We start from the raw sequence: 15,564 nt of genomic DNA on the forward strand, positions 1-15,564 counted from the left end.
AAGGAAGTTTTATTAAAGTCGGTGGCCTTGGCCCTTCCTACGCATGTTATGTCCTGTTTCAAACTTCCTCAAGGATTAACATCCAAATTGACGAGTGCTATTTCCAATTTTTGGTGGAGCTCTGATGGGAACGATCGGGGGCTCCACTGGGTGGCTTGGGATAAAATATGTAAAGATAAAGCTGAGGGAGGATTGGGATTTCGGGATTTGGAGATTTTTAATGATGCTTTATTAGCCAAACAGTATTAACGTTTAATACAATTTCCGAATTCTTTGTTTGCTCAAGTTTTTAGGAGTCGATATTTCAGGAACAAGCATCCGTTAATGGCAAAAAACCATATTCTCCCTCCTTTGGATGGAGAAGCATTTTCTCAACTAAAAGTATAGTGGAAAAAGGATCCCAATGGACGATTGGCTCAGGGTTCAATGTATCGGTTTGGCGTGATCCATGGATCCCTGACCAACACCCTCGATCTGCACAGGGTAGGGGACAGCATCTGCACCCAAATTTAATGGTAAACCATCTGATTAATCCTCAGACTAAAAAATGGCATTTACCTATACTTCAGGATTATATGGATCCGGAGGATATCCAAATTATTCTTAGTTTGCCAATTAGCAAATCTTTTAGGCCAGATAGGGAAAATGGAAAATCTTTTAGCAGATCATCCGTGGAAGCGTAGTGCTCTAGTCGGAGTCAAAGTCATATACTTAGAGTTTGAACTACTAGCGATTGAATTTTGTTAGTTGGTTTTTCCCATTTGGATGTATTTGATCTATTGATTGGTTGGAATAAAGTTTTCGAACTTTTTTTTGGGTATGATAATAATAATAATCTTTGATACCCGAGGAGATGGGTGCACCACCAACTGATAAGAGTCTTGACTTAAGGCATATATGATCTGCTGATCCAATTATTTTTATTATTTTAATTACTTGTTGACTTGTATAATTTTGTTGCCAACTCCACATCTTGGGGATAAGCAAAACAACAACTACTCTTTCTCTACTCCACTGATAGTTTGATATCGGGTCGGTATTCGGTTAAGTCAGGTTATAAGGTAGCTCAAGCTATGAAGGCGGAAATTGAGGTTGGTCCCAATGTTAATGCCCTGAAGGCTAAGGCATGGGACCTCCCGGTACCACCTAAAATCAAACACTTTTTCTGGCAGTTCGCCTCGGGTTCCCTTCCGGTGACAATGCGATTAGCCTCCCGGGGAGTTAATTGTGACACAATATGCAAGAGATGTGAATTGGAGGAAGAGTCTATTAATCATACCTTATTTGAGTGTCCTCATTCACGTCAGGTTTGGGAGAGAATTTTTGATGGACCTGACATGGATAAATTTCCGGTTGGTTCAATCTATTCGAATTTAGATTTTATATATGGCAAAGGTTTAGCTCATATGGCTTTGGCACTACTCATAGCTCGATCCCATGGTTGGTCTGGTTTTTATGGAAGGATAGGAATAACAAAGTTTTTCAAGGACTACAATCAGAACCAATGGATATTATTAATCAGGCTTTACGTGAGCAATTGTGGTGGAAGGAATCACAATTAACCACAAGGGTTGATTCCGTTCCGACGGATTCGCTGATTACGCTGGAATCGTCAATTCACTGTCAGGTGGATGGCTCGTGGAAAGCCACAGAGCCTCATTCAGGGTTAGGCTGGTGGTGTGGTGATGGTGAGAATCAGACTTTGGTAATGGGTGCCAAATGTCAGCGTCGCAGTACATCCCCACTTCATTCAGAGTTAGAAGCATTATTATGGGCGATGGAGTGTATCCGTTCCAGAGGGATTGATTGCCGGCGATTCGAGACGGATTCTGCAGAGTTGGTAGCAATGGTACAAGTTCCGGAGGAGTGGCCGGCCTTCTCGACGCTTCTAGAGGAGTTTCAGGTGCTTAGTGCTTCAATGCCTTTTTCACCCTTACCAAGATCCCAAGGACGTCCAATGTGAAGGCTGATTGCTTAGCTCGTTCTTCTAGAGATTTAGTTTCAGAGTCGTCTTTTGTAAGCACTTTTTCTCCAGTTTGGGCAACCAATCGAGGAGTTTTATTTTAATTATTTAATGTGAGGTTGACAAAAAAAAAAAAAAAAAAAACCTTTTAAAACCTTTTTAAAAACATTGTAAAACCGTTTACAAGGTGTTTAAAAACCGTTTAAAAATCTTTTTAAAAACCATTTGAAAACATTTTAAAAACTTTTTAAAAACCTTTTAAAAACCTTTTAAAAACTTTGTAAACGCTTTTACAAGGTGTTTAAAAAACCTTTTAAAACTCTTTAAAAAATCTTGTAAAAGACTTTACAAGGTGTTTATAAGGTAGAAACCTTATAAAACCTTGTTAATTTTTTTTGACGGGAAAAATTTTGGCGGGAAAATTTTTTTTGTCGAAATTTTTTTTGGCGGGAAATTTTTTTCGGAAAATTTTTGGCGGGAAAATATGTCGGAAATTTTTTTGGCGGGAAAATTTTGTTTTTCTTTCTATTGATTAAAATATTTTTCATCTAAGGGTATAATAGTCATTAAAAATTAAAGGAGGATAAAAATAAAAAATAGCCAAAAAAGAGGATATTTTTGAAAAGGGGTATACCAAAAAGGGTATTTTTAACAAATTCTCAAGATTTAATACTATATTATACGAGTATATATTTATTATTTATTATACTGGGAAGAATTTTTTTTTTTATCAACCATTGGGCCACAACTGGCCGGCCCATTAGCCAAATTCCTACATTCATAGGAACCGGGACTCGATCTCGGGTGTGATGGTGCCTTCTACAAATGAACTTACCTTCTGCCACTGCACTAAGGTCACTTCACATACTGGGAAGATTTTGATTTAAAGTTATGATTCTCCTAACATATTTCTTTGATTGTAGTTGCAAATTATTTTGAATTATCATATAATACATATGATTGATAGTTATGTAGATTTTTTTCTATATATGAGCATTCTTGAGGAGTTCTAAGCTATTTCTGGAGAAATATGTTCCACGAGTAGAAATATGTGGCTAAGTACGTGGTGGGAAGCTTGTTGTGGGTGTTGTTTCATTGTTTTTGGTGGAGAATCTTCTTGTTAACAGGTGAGTGTGTGATCATGGCTGATCTAAGCAATTAGGTGTGTTTTTGTGTGATTTTGGTGTTGATTGCTTATGTGCTTGTTTGTGAGTGTTTGTCATGGTGTTTGTGGCCTTTGGAGGACGGTTTTGGCATCACGGAGACGAGAGGAGAGGAAGGAGATCGCGTTCGGTGTTGCTTCGCGTGACTGCATCGATCGGTGCAAGGTGTTCATCGGTTGACACAGCTAAGGATTTGATTGAGACGCGAGGTTACATCGGTCGATGCAAGAGGCGTTGCACGTGTGTTGGTTGATGCAAGGAGTGCGTCGGTCGATGCATGAGTAGTTGTCTGGTTTGCTTGTTTTTATGTATTTTTTGTGTTTGTCTTTTCGCTTGTGTGTATAGCCCAATAGATGGGAGAATCGCCTCACTGAGTATTTGTGATAATATTCACATATCTCAATTGGTGTTTGTGGTGTAGGTAAAAGCAAAGTGTGATCGTGGAATCAAGGCAATGAAGAGGAGGATGTTCTAGAAGCTCGTTGATGTGTTGTCTTACTTTTGTTAGGTTGCTAGAGTTGGATCTTTATAATGCTGCCTAGAATTGCTGGTTCCTTGGTTTATGTTATTCTTTTGAAATTTATGAATTTGTCGTGGAATACTAATATTGGCTATTTAAGTATTTCTTGGATAATTGATTGTTTAATGTTGGTTATTTCCGCTGTTTGTTTTGAACGATGTTAGGTTGTTAGTGAGTATGAAATCAATAGTTAATTATTTTATTAGAAAAAATTGTGTTGGATCGTTTTAATTATTATACATCAAATATTATACACCAATATTTGTTATGACTTTATGTTTTTTATGTTGTTGCTACTATGATGTAGGATATTTCTAATCTTAACACAATATTCAATTATATGACAACATGTTTAATTATATAATGTTTAAAAAACAAACAAAAGAATTCAGTAACACATGCATGGGGTTGACTACATATGATTCGTGTATTTTCGTTATCACTCGATTTGTTTATTTGATAATATGGATAGAAAATATACATGTCGAATTAACTAGCAGCTTGGAGTTGATTTTACAGCTTCAAAATTCAAACTATATATTTATAGTTAAGTTAAGCTATTATTTGCATCAAATAAAATAAACTTACTCCAAGATAATATTATAATTATTATACTTTCAATGACAACATGTCCACAATTCAATATCTTAATAACATTATTATTTAATAGCAAGCGCATGTTTTTTCAGGCGAATCGGGTGACACCTGATAACATCTTCCGTGATGCAAGTTTACCTTGAATTCTTACCTTGGATGTATTGATCAGTGGCTTATGGACTCTCTTCAGGCCAAGACATTTTTCATACATCTCCTTTCCTCTCCATTTTCTCACTTCCAAAGGGCAGATTTCTCCCAAATTGTTTTTTTTATATAATCAAAGGTGTAAGCAAATACTGGAGTCATCGGTAATTTACCTACCCCTCGCTTCCAAGCTTTGTGTGATCATTTGACTCAAGAGTAGAATAATGAGGTCACATGTAATTTACCTACCCCTCTAAACTGATCAAAATCATCTCATCTTTTATCCCTTTTTCTGATCTTTTTTTTTTAAACACGGAAGGGAAGAGAGAAGGGAGACATACTTTGAAAAATTGCACTGTCTTGTATGGCCCGAAGAAGAAGTCTAGTCAACTGATTTCCAACTCCCTAGGCAAGATAATTAAGTCCAATTAAAATCCTGATAAAAGTTGAGACAACGTTAGATCAATCAGATATCTATTGAATAAGGGCTTTCAGGATTGTTAATAAGGCTCATAGTCTTTCTAAGCTTCAGTTCTGAGATCAAGCATAAACAAATAATCATTAGAGTGTTAGCCAAATAAAAGAAATCATTAATCAAGATCATAATTCCCAAAGACAAAAAGAAAAATTTGAAAAATTTGACTCAAACTTTATGGTTTTGACTGATACAACTGAAACTCAAAAACAAAAACATAGTTAGTAACTAACCTCTCCCAGACTTAAACAACATTGTCCCCAGTGTTATCAATCTTAAGATTGGTAAAAGAAAAATAAAATAATTATAAATAGAAATCAAAAGAAAAAGAAAAACCTACCAGTGGGTTGCCTCCCACTAAGCGCTTGTTTTCAGTCATTAGCTTGACTTGGCTGGAGCTCAGGCATCCGGTGGATTGGAAATTGGCAAGGAATGCTTCTGAGAGAATGTCCTCTTCATCCAAGGTGGTGTATAAGCTTTAGGGGCATGAGCTCTGCCAAGGATGTGAGGAACAGGACCAGGGCGGGATTTAGGGATGGGTTTGCTTCTTTTAATCCCTCCAAAATCATCAACAGAAGAAACAAGCGCTCTATGATAATCTTGTGGCTTGGTTAACTGCAAAAAAGTTTTTGTATCTTTGAAATTCTTGTTGATGATATGAGGAAGTTTAGGAGAAGGAGATGCATACCTTGGCCTTACATGAGGACTCTCGAGTGTGGATTGGTGACTATTCTGTTTGGGAACAGGTTTCTGACTTGGAGCTTCAACTTTGACAAGTTTTGTCTCGGCCGTGGAGGGGTGTCGACCGACACTAATGTTGTGTCGATCGACACTGAGCCTGATGCTCGTGTTGCAGCAACTTCCTCAACAGAAAAAGTTTGTCCATCAATAGTAGGAGCCGTCCTCAGCTTATCCATCTCAAAATTCATACTCAAACCATCCACATTCAGTGCTATTTGTCCCTTCTGCACATCAATGATGGCACCAGCTGTAGCCAAGGAAGATCTTCCTAAGATGAGAGGTTCTTTAAGCTCTGTATCATACTTCAGCATCACAAAGTCAGTGGGAATCATGAAGTTTCCAACCTTAACTGGAATATCCTCTAAAACACCTTCAGGAATTCTTCGGGATCGATCAGCTAGGATTAGAGAAATCTGAGTTGGCTTGAATTTTGTCATCTCAAGTCTCACAACAACAGAATGTGGCATCAAATTGATGCTAGAGCCAAGATCACAAAGTGAGTGAGCAAACCTTCCTGTGGAGATAGAACAATTTAACACAAAACTTCCAGGATCTGGTAACTTCTTAGCATTCCTACATTGAATTATTGCACTCTCTTCCTTATAGACAACCACCTCCTGCTTCCTCTCTTTCCTCCTTTGAACAGGCTGGTTCAACAGAATTGCACTAACATCCTTAGTTAGCAAAGCTCCTTCCTCAGGGCTTAAACCATTGGATACCATTCTCTTAACATAGCGCTTGAGTGGTGGTGAAAGCTTTACTGCATCAATCAAAGGCATCTCAATCATCACCTTATCCATCATTGCTTTGCATCTAGCTTCCTCCATCTCATGCTTGGACTTTCTTGGCTTAGGAAAAGGAATCTTAGGTTTGTACAGCCTCTCAACTGCTGGAACATGAGATTTTGCAGTTTCTGGTTCTGTCTGAGATGAGTGTCGACCGACACCATCATCTGGGTTTGAAAAATTCATCGATTTCTCTCCTTTTTCTGCAGAAGCAATTTCACCATCATCTTCATCGCTCACTGATATGGCATTGCAAGCATGTCTGGGGTTTGACTCAGTTCTTGCTGGAAGAACACTCTCTTGCCGTTTAACAGACCCAGCAGTCTGTGCAACTTGAACCTCTAGCTTCTTAACATGAACATTCAATGCATCAATCTTTCCATTAAGCTCAGTGTAGACATTATCGCTCTTACCATTGAATGTCACTGTCAACTGCTCCTGACCCTGCAAAAGTTGCTCTAGCATGGCTTCCATCTACTCTCAGAAGAATTCTTAAGAGGGGGAGACTGATAGGATTAGTTCCCATAGGTTCTGGTTTAACTGGTATTCTGTTGTTGCTGCTGATACTCTGGCTTGGAAGTATAGCCTGAAGAGTTCCCACTCTAAGGCCTGTTGCCTTGCTGATTACTGAATCTCTGACCTTGATACCCAGCTCCATACACATAGTTGACATTTTCCTCTGTATTCTCTGGCTCTGGCTCAAATGTCTCAACCTCAGCAGCAAATTGGACTGACTTCTTGCCCACAAGGAGATTGTGCACTAAATCCAGCTTAGCATTAACATAAGCTAACTGGTTTGAATCAAATCCTCCATGCAATCTCTTCCTTTCAGCATCTGCTCCCTTAGTGCTATTGCTAGAGGCCAAATTCTCAATCAAATCTTCAGCATCTTCTGGAAATCTTGTTTTGAAATTTCCATGACTTGCAGCATCCAAGGCTAACTGATACTTCCAGTCACACCCTCTGAAAAAGATACTCAGCAGTTGTACCCTTGAAAAACCATGGTGTGGACAGTCCCTCTAATAAGCTTTGAATCTCACCCAAGCTGCCTTGAAAGCTTCATCTTGCCCTTGCTTGAATGAAGATATCTTGACTCTCAGCTCATCAGACATTGCATCATCATAAAAATAATTAAGGAAGGCCACCTTAATTTGTTGCCAAGATGTCAAAGATCTAGCTGGCAACTGTTTTAACCAGTGAGATGCTTCTCCTGCAAATGAGTATGGGAAGAGCTTGCAGTAGATGAAGTCTTCAATCACACCATTGGCCTTGATACTAGTCACAAGATCCTCAAAATGCTCAATGTGGTCCAAAGGCTTCTCATTGGGCAGGTTTAAGAAAGGTCTCTGCCTAACTAGCTGGAAGTAAGCATGCTTCAGCTCAAAATCATTCCTTTGGAATGGAGGAGGAACAATTGCAGATCGGTTCTGATAAACCAGGTCAGCTCTGTTGAAGTCAGCAATGGTCCTGATCAAGTCCCGGTTATTCTCATATCTTCGAACCAGGTTTTGGACGTGGTTTACAGCTCCATGTCCGTCTGCAGGAAGGGGGTGTCGATCGACACAACCTTGGTGTCGGTCGACACCATCGACACCAGCAGCTGGCTCGTCGACAACAGCAATTTCAGCAATCACATTTCCTTTTGCATCAAGGTTTTGGCCATGCTCATTGCGCAAGTGGCCCTCTTGATCCCTCAAAGCACCATCCTCATCACGCATCAGAATGATTGTGTTAACCATCTTCAAGGATTTGGCTGCTTTTCGGTTTTCACGCTTAAGTTTTCCCAACTCCTGGTTTGAAAGCTTCAAAGTTGGACCACTCTTATTGTTTCTAGTGTTAGGCCTAGGAGGCATGCACCTGAAACACACAAGAGAAAAGAAAACAAAAGCGTGTAAGTTTCAAATAAAAAAAAAAGTTTAGATAAAATCAAAAACTCAAATCTAATGGTAGATCAAAGAGTCCCCGGCAATGACGCCAAAATTTGATGTGCTCAAATTTACCCTAGAGCTACTCTCTCAAATTAAGAGATCACTGCAGTACTTAGGGGTTGAATTCCACAAGGACTCTAGATTACACAATAAATTGTAGAGATTTATAATTATACTAAACAGATTAGTTTAAATAAAAAAAAGCAATGCAGAATAATAAATAAAAGCTGTGAAAATGCAATGGATTAAAAAGCTAGGCCTAGGGAATTTCTCAGGAAATTACAAATTATTAAATCAAGAAATAAATTATGATTCAAGCAATTAAGAATAGATCTAGAACTCTAAACACTTTTGTAAATTAAATCAGTTCTCACTGCAAATAATATCTAAATTTAAAACTAGAAAATCCAAATCTCTTTGCTAAATTCTAGGTAATAAATCAGCTTTAAAAACAAGTTTAGATTGTTCACAAAATTATTAATTCAAATCTCTTTGCAAGAAATAATTTTTCTTATCAAAAGGTTTTATTAGGAAAATCAATTATATTCTCATATCAATCAATAATCCTAAGTTCTAAATCCAGATGACTAATCAAAGATCTAGCATTAAGAACAACCTATGATGAAGATCTAGAAAGATATTGAATCATAAATAAACAGATCTAATAATTCATAAAAACCCTATGAAAAAACCCTGAACCTAACAAGCAAATTACTCAGACATATTCAATGAAACACAAATCATCATTCTGAAAAACATGCAATAGATATTAAAAGAGTAAAGAAGGAGTTTAGAAATTCTTCTCTCTACAAAGGAGTTTAGATCTCTCTTTCTCCCAAAGCTCTCAAAATCTCTCAGGGTTGCAGAAAAATAGATTTTCTAGAAAATAACTTAATCGTTTGTAAAACCTAAAAATACTATTTATATGTCCTAAAACACGTCAGGGATTAATCTTGCATTTATGAAAAACTTTGGGGCAGATTTTTACAAATCTTCCAAAACTTGGGTTTTCTTGCGGCTAACATGGGTGTCGACCGACACCAAGAGTGGTGTCGATCGACACCATCTCCTCTGATCGATTCCGAGTTGATTTCCTCCGGATTATTGCTCCAAACTGATCTAAATTGCTCCACTTTGCTCCTTTCATGCCAAAATCCTAGAAAACCTATAAAGATTCAAAACATTCTAAAAAACACATCAAAAAACTCTAAAAAACTCCTTATATCATGGTTAGAAACTACAAAAACCATGATATATCAGACATCAGTTTGACAGAAAAAATAATATTACATAGACATTACATTATACATATATATGTGGTTTTATAATACACAATATATAAATTCGTTTCTCCTTTTTTTAATTATTTTAGAATGCATATAATACAATTACAGTTGATAGAGTAAATAGTACAATTACAACATTTAGTTTAATTTACAACATTAGGTAATTTAAATCGACAACATCGACATGTATGATTTTCCTGAAACCACGTAACAACACACTCCTCGTCATACTCATTTCCACATGGTAATCATATGCGTGTATTTTCAGAAGCATATTCTTGAAGACATATACTTTTTTTTGTTAAAAGGTTTCTTGAAGACATATACACATGTGTTATTTTTGTCCCTTTTGTTTCTTCGGTAAATTACCTATCAACTGTAATTGCTTGACTTGATTTTTTGATATGCATCAGTTACTCTAAATTTTCAAAGAGCATTCACTTCCAATGATAACATCTGGCTCCAACAAGCTATAGAAGATTCCTCTGAATCAAGTCACGTGGACAAAAAGGTAATTGCTTCTTGAGTAACTGGCCTTTGTAAAGGTTGACTTGATTCAGAGGAATCTTCTATAGCTTGTTGGAGCCAGATGTTATCATTGGAAGTGAATGCTCTTTGAAAATTCACCGTTAATGTAAAAGTTAGAATGCTTGATGTTGGATAGTTAACCGAAAACATGAGCTCCTTTGCAGTAAGAACAAGACTTCTTAAAATAGTGTCTGCTTCGGAAAATTGTACACCTTCGTCGATGAGCGAGTTAAAGAAATCTTCTTTATCTACAGATGAATCTTCGTAGATGAAATCTGTTGCATTGAAATAATATTACTTCAATTCAAATCTTGAACCCAGGAAATAATATGACCTAATCGGTCCCTTGCATTATATAGATTAACCAATGACTATCTTATGTGAAAGATTTTTGTGAACTACGGTTCTAATTGGCCAAGCACCACACTATTGCATCGTTGAACTATCAGCAAACCATCAGCAAGACCTCGCCATGGACAAATATGCAATTCTTTTTTTGATAATATGTAATTTTATTATTACTTAAAAGTAGCAGAACGATTTTATTATTATTAATAACACACATTTGAAAATGGTAATTTATATACTAAAAAGCAATGGTTATTATTTTAATCATATTGGATTCAATTGGTAAACTCCATACCGTTTTAGTATGGTGTGTACCACTTTTAATAGTTACTAGTCAAAAAAAACTATACCAAAATCTTTACTTAAAATGTTACTCTGTTTTTTTTGTACAGTTTCATGTGTTACTATTTTTTACAGTTTAACACTATGTTGTAAAAGCTTATCTTTCCAGCTTACAGATATTTTATACAGTTTTTTTGTATTGTTAATTTTGGTGAAAAGATATTTTCTCATTAATGAATCATAATGTGGTACAAAAGTATTATATACTGTACAATTAGTATACTAGAAGGATAAGCTAAAGGAGACTTAACCATCCTAATATACATTTATAAACTATAGTATAGATATGCTAATAGACCCCCCTCAAGCCGATATTTCTGTAGAAGAATAAAGGCTTGAAATCGACATGCGTTGAAGGAGAAGATGAAAGGGTCCAGGATGAAGAGGCTTCGTCATAATGTCAGCAAGCTGATTCTCAGAACAGAGATGGAAAAGTTTAAGAAAACCTTTCTTAACCTGATCACGAGTAGTATGACAGTCTATCTCGACGTGTTTGGTTCGCTCGTGAAAGACATCATTGCTCGCGATGTATATTGCGGATTTGTTGTCACAAAACAGCTTAGCTTGCGACACAGGTGTGATGCATAGATCATGAAGCATCTGTTGAAACCAGAGTAACTCCTTGGTGGTCTGCGCCATACTCCGATACTCTGCTTCTGTACTACTAGAGCTCACAATGTCCTGTTTCTTCGATTTCCAAGATATCAAAGAAGTACCGAGAAAGATACACATACCAGAAACCGATCTGCGAGAGTCTTTGCAAGTTCCCCAGTCAGCATCAGAAAAGCCATTTAAGCAAACCTCTGAATTAGCCGAATAGAAAAGACCTTGTCCAGGACTGTTCTTCAGATATTTGAGGACATTGCGTGCAGCTTGAAAATGAACATCAGTAGGGCATGATAGAAACTGACTGAGGCGATGAACTGCAAACGTGATATCAGGACGTGTAATGCACAAATAGAGTAATCTGCCAATCAACTCTCTATACGGTCGCCCATCCGATAAGAGAACACCAGTGTCTTTAGTGAGTTTCTCCTTTGGGTCCATCGGAACATTCTTCGGTTTACAGCCTAATATACCTGCATCAGTCGACAAATCCAAACAGTACTTCCTTTGACAGACTGATATACCCGTTGCATTCCTGGCTATCTCCAAACCCAGGAAAAATTTTGCAGGTCCTAAATCCTTGATCTTAAACTGATTAGCTAAAGTAGCTTTGACTGCAGCAACCGCCATATCATTGTTGCTAGCATTAAGGATGTCGTCAACGTAAACCAATAAGGCACTGTAAGAAGTACCTTGTTCCTTGACAAACATCGTGTTCTCAACATCAGACTTTACAAAACCATCAGCAAGGAGCGCCTTTGAAAAACATTTGTACCATTGTCTTGATGCCTGTTTCAAGCCATAGATTGACTTGTTGAGCTTACACACTACATTAGGGGGAAGAGAAGTACCAGGAGGTGGTGTGTATCCCTGAGGTAAACTCATATATATTTCCTCATCCAAATCACTATGCAAAAAAGCAGTAGTGACATCCATTTGAGTTAAGCTCCAACCCTTCTTAGCTGCCAAATCTAAAAGAAGTTTCACACTCGCCAATCGTGCAACTGGAGAAAACGTATCAAAGTAATCTACACCCTCCTGTTGTGTGAAACCCTTGGCAACCAAACGAGCTTTATATCGCTCAATATAACCATCGGCATAGTACTTGATGGTATACACCCATTTACAGCCCACCACATTTTTCCCTGGTGGTAATGAAACAACATCAAACGTACCAGCAGCCTTCATAGAATCCATTTCCACATTCATAGCTTTCGTCCAATTCACAGAAGCAATGGCCTGCTGGAAATTTTTTGGTTCTGTTTCGATAGAAACAGAGAGAATATATTCTTGATAGAGAGGTTTGAAATTTGTATAAGTAAGATAGGAAGAGATAGGATAGGGTGTGGTTGTTTTGATGGGTAAAGAAGATGGAGAAATTTGAGTAAGAGAACAATGATAGTCAGAAAGATAACCTGGCACCTTAGATGTTCGCTTTGGTCTGACCTTTGATGATGAAACAGTTGTCGTTTCTGCAGGTACAGTCTCAGAGCCCAAACGAGGAGCACCAGAAGTGGATAGAGGTGATAGCGGTGAATGAGATGACGAAGTGGATAATGACGACAATGGAGGATGTACAGAATGATGATAATGGTCTATGTCATGAGGAAGTGATGAAGGTAAAATGATGTTATCAACCATATGTTTTTTGCCTTTCATCCGAAGTGACCATATTAAAAGCTTCTTCAATACTTGGTATTGGCTTAAGCATCAAGATATGTCGCCGAGTAGACTCATATGACGCATTCAAACCCATCAAGAACTTGGTAACTCGACTTCTTTCTTGAAGCTTCTCCCACAAAGCAGCTGCATTGCACTCACATTTGCCACAAGTACATACCGGCAACTCCACATAGTTTTTGTATTCTTCCCATAAGGTAACCAAAAGAGTATAATAGGAAGTAACATCCAACGATCCTTGTTGAATGGAACTCAATTTCTGCTCTATCTCAAAAACTCTCGGAGCATCATCTCGCTTGTAAAGAGACATTAGGTTCTTCCAAATACCCTCTGCAGTAGATATGAACAACAAACTTGCTCCAATCTTTTTATCAACTGAGTTAATGATCCAAGTAGATACAATATCATTGCAACGAGACCAAGAACCAAAATCACGATGATCATCAGGCGGTTTCTTGATCGTTCCATCTATGAAACCCAGTTTATTCCTAACATTAAGAGCTACACGAACTGACCTTCGCCAAGAGTAAAAATCAGCTCCAGACGTGAGACGATCGGATACAATACTCATCCCCGCATGATCTGAGCTGTGCAAGAAGTACGGATTCTCATACTGATCCATCGGATTCGGAACTGAATTTTGAACCGGAGGAGTCATGATTCAAATCGGCAACAAGATTGTGCGATAAAGAGCAACAACCCAAACTCAATCAACCAAGAGAAAAGCAATTAACCCCAAAAGCACTCGGGTAATCAAAGAAGAACATAGAATCAACACAATCGCAATGAGATTCGCAACAAATGACAAAATGATCTGAGATCGCGAAGCACTCATCGGAAAATGAAAGAAAGCAAATCGGAATTCGAAAAAATCGACGCGAGATGTAACAGAGAGAGAAACAAAGCTCAATCGAGAAAGAAACAGCTTGAATCGAAGATGGAAACGAAGACGAAGCTCAGAATCGTCATCAATAGTGTTTGAAAAAGTTTGTTACGCAGAAGAAAGAATGAGAAATTAGATTTGCTCTGATACCATGTTAACTTTGGTGAAAAGATATTTTCTCATTAATGAATCATAATGTGTCATAATGTGGTACAAAAGTATTATATACTGTACAATTAGTATACTAGAAGGATAAGCTAAAGGAGACTTAACCATCCTAATATACATTTATAAACTATAGTATAGATATGCTAATATGTATGTTACCATTCCGACCCATTATACCCATTGTTTCTTCTCCTACATCACTTTGACACATATATACTTTAACTTGTACTATCTTTTATATATATATATATATATATATATATGCATCCATATATGATGGCTTCTCAACGCCACCACTTGACATAGCAGCATCATATAAGATAACAATGGTCATAAATATTGTTTTAAAAATTAATGCAACGAGGCTTCATCTTTTCCACAATGTTTAAATCTGACTGCTCTTATGATCCTATTAAGGTTAATTAGTCGTTGGATCTCCCTATATATGATCTAGTTTTTCGTCGTGTACATATATAGCTTTGGATCTTTTATGAAAGCAAAGAGAGATTTCTTTGACGTTTTCTAAGAGTTTAAACTTAGTAAAACCTTTAACTTTTTTTTGACTTTTTCATTAGCCCTCCCCATCGCTCGCCGAAAGATACTTAAAACCTTCTCTCGATAGACAACAAAAGAAAAAAAAAAATCGTTTTAAGATTATTAGTTAAACTAGTTACTAAGGAAGACAGTCAGCTATATCCTTCCGAGTCTCTTTTCTAACACCTCGATCACGACGCTTCATTTATCTGAAAACACCCCCTCNAAAAAAAAAAAAAAAAAAAAACTAAAGCAATGTACTCATCATATTATCTATTTAAATACCTCGTTTGTTTCTATATCTTTTGTATACAAGTACTCATACAAAGCGTTTCATCCCTGAATCTTACCAATGCGTTTCTACACCACAAATGCCTCGCTAGTCAAGGGAAATATAATCCGGGAAGTGCGTACGAGGAAAACCTTAATTATGTCATGAATCATATCTCTACCTATCATTTTCGGGACGGTTTTAGACACACATCTCATGGGGAGGCTCCGAATACTGTCAACATTGTATTCCAATGCCGCGGCGATTCCTATGGGTCTAACTGTGGTTCTTGCTATGCCACCGCAGTCGCCGGGGTAATGTCACTTCAAATATATTAATTAGCCGTCATATATTTTAATATTTACATATTTAATATATAAAAATAAAAACGGCAAATAATTTTTTTGATATGCATCAGTTACTCTAAATTTGGAAACGAAACCAAGAATATAACATATTTTAAACCATTATGAATTAGAGATGTAAGATAATAAATAGATAAGGAGAGAAAATAACCAATTAGCATATAAAATTTAAAGGTGCAGTGCAATACGGAAAGAGAGAGAGAGAGAGAGAGAGAGAGAGAGAGAGAGAGAGAGAGA

At 37.2% G+C, this 15,564-nt stretch overlaps 1 protein-coding gene across 1 annotated transcript in view; it reads left to right on the top strand.

The window, feature by feature from the left end:
- Window positions 14,853-15,564, top strand: part of LOC104746643 (putative cysteine-rich repeat secretory protein 32) — a 1,659-nt gene continuing 947 nt past the window's right edge. Inside the window, exon 1 of the mRNA XM_010468165.1 lies at window positions 14,853-15,276. Within this exon, the coding sequence (XP_010466467.1) occupies window positions 14,947-15,276 (330 nt within the window). The 5' untranslated portion in view covers window positions 14,853-14,946. The remainder of the gene's footprint in view (window positions 15,277-15,564) is intronic.

This window comes from Camelina sativa, chromosome 15, assembly GCF_000633955.1.
Source record: "Camelina sativa cultivar DH55 chromosome 15, Cs, whole genome shotgun sequence".
In the NCBI taxonomy this organism is placed as follows: Eukaryota; Viridiplantae; Streptophyta; class Magnoliopsida; order Brassicales; family Brassicaceae; genus Camelina; species Camelina sativa.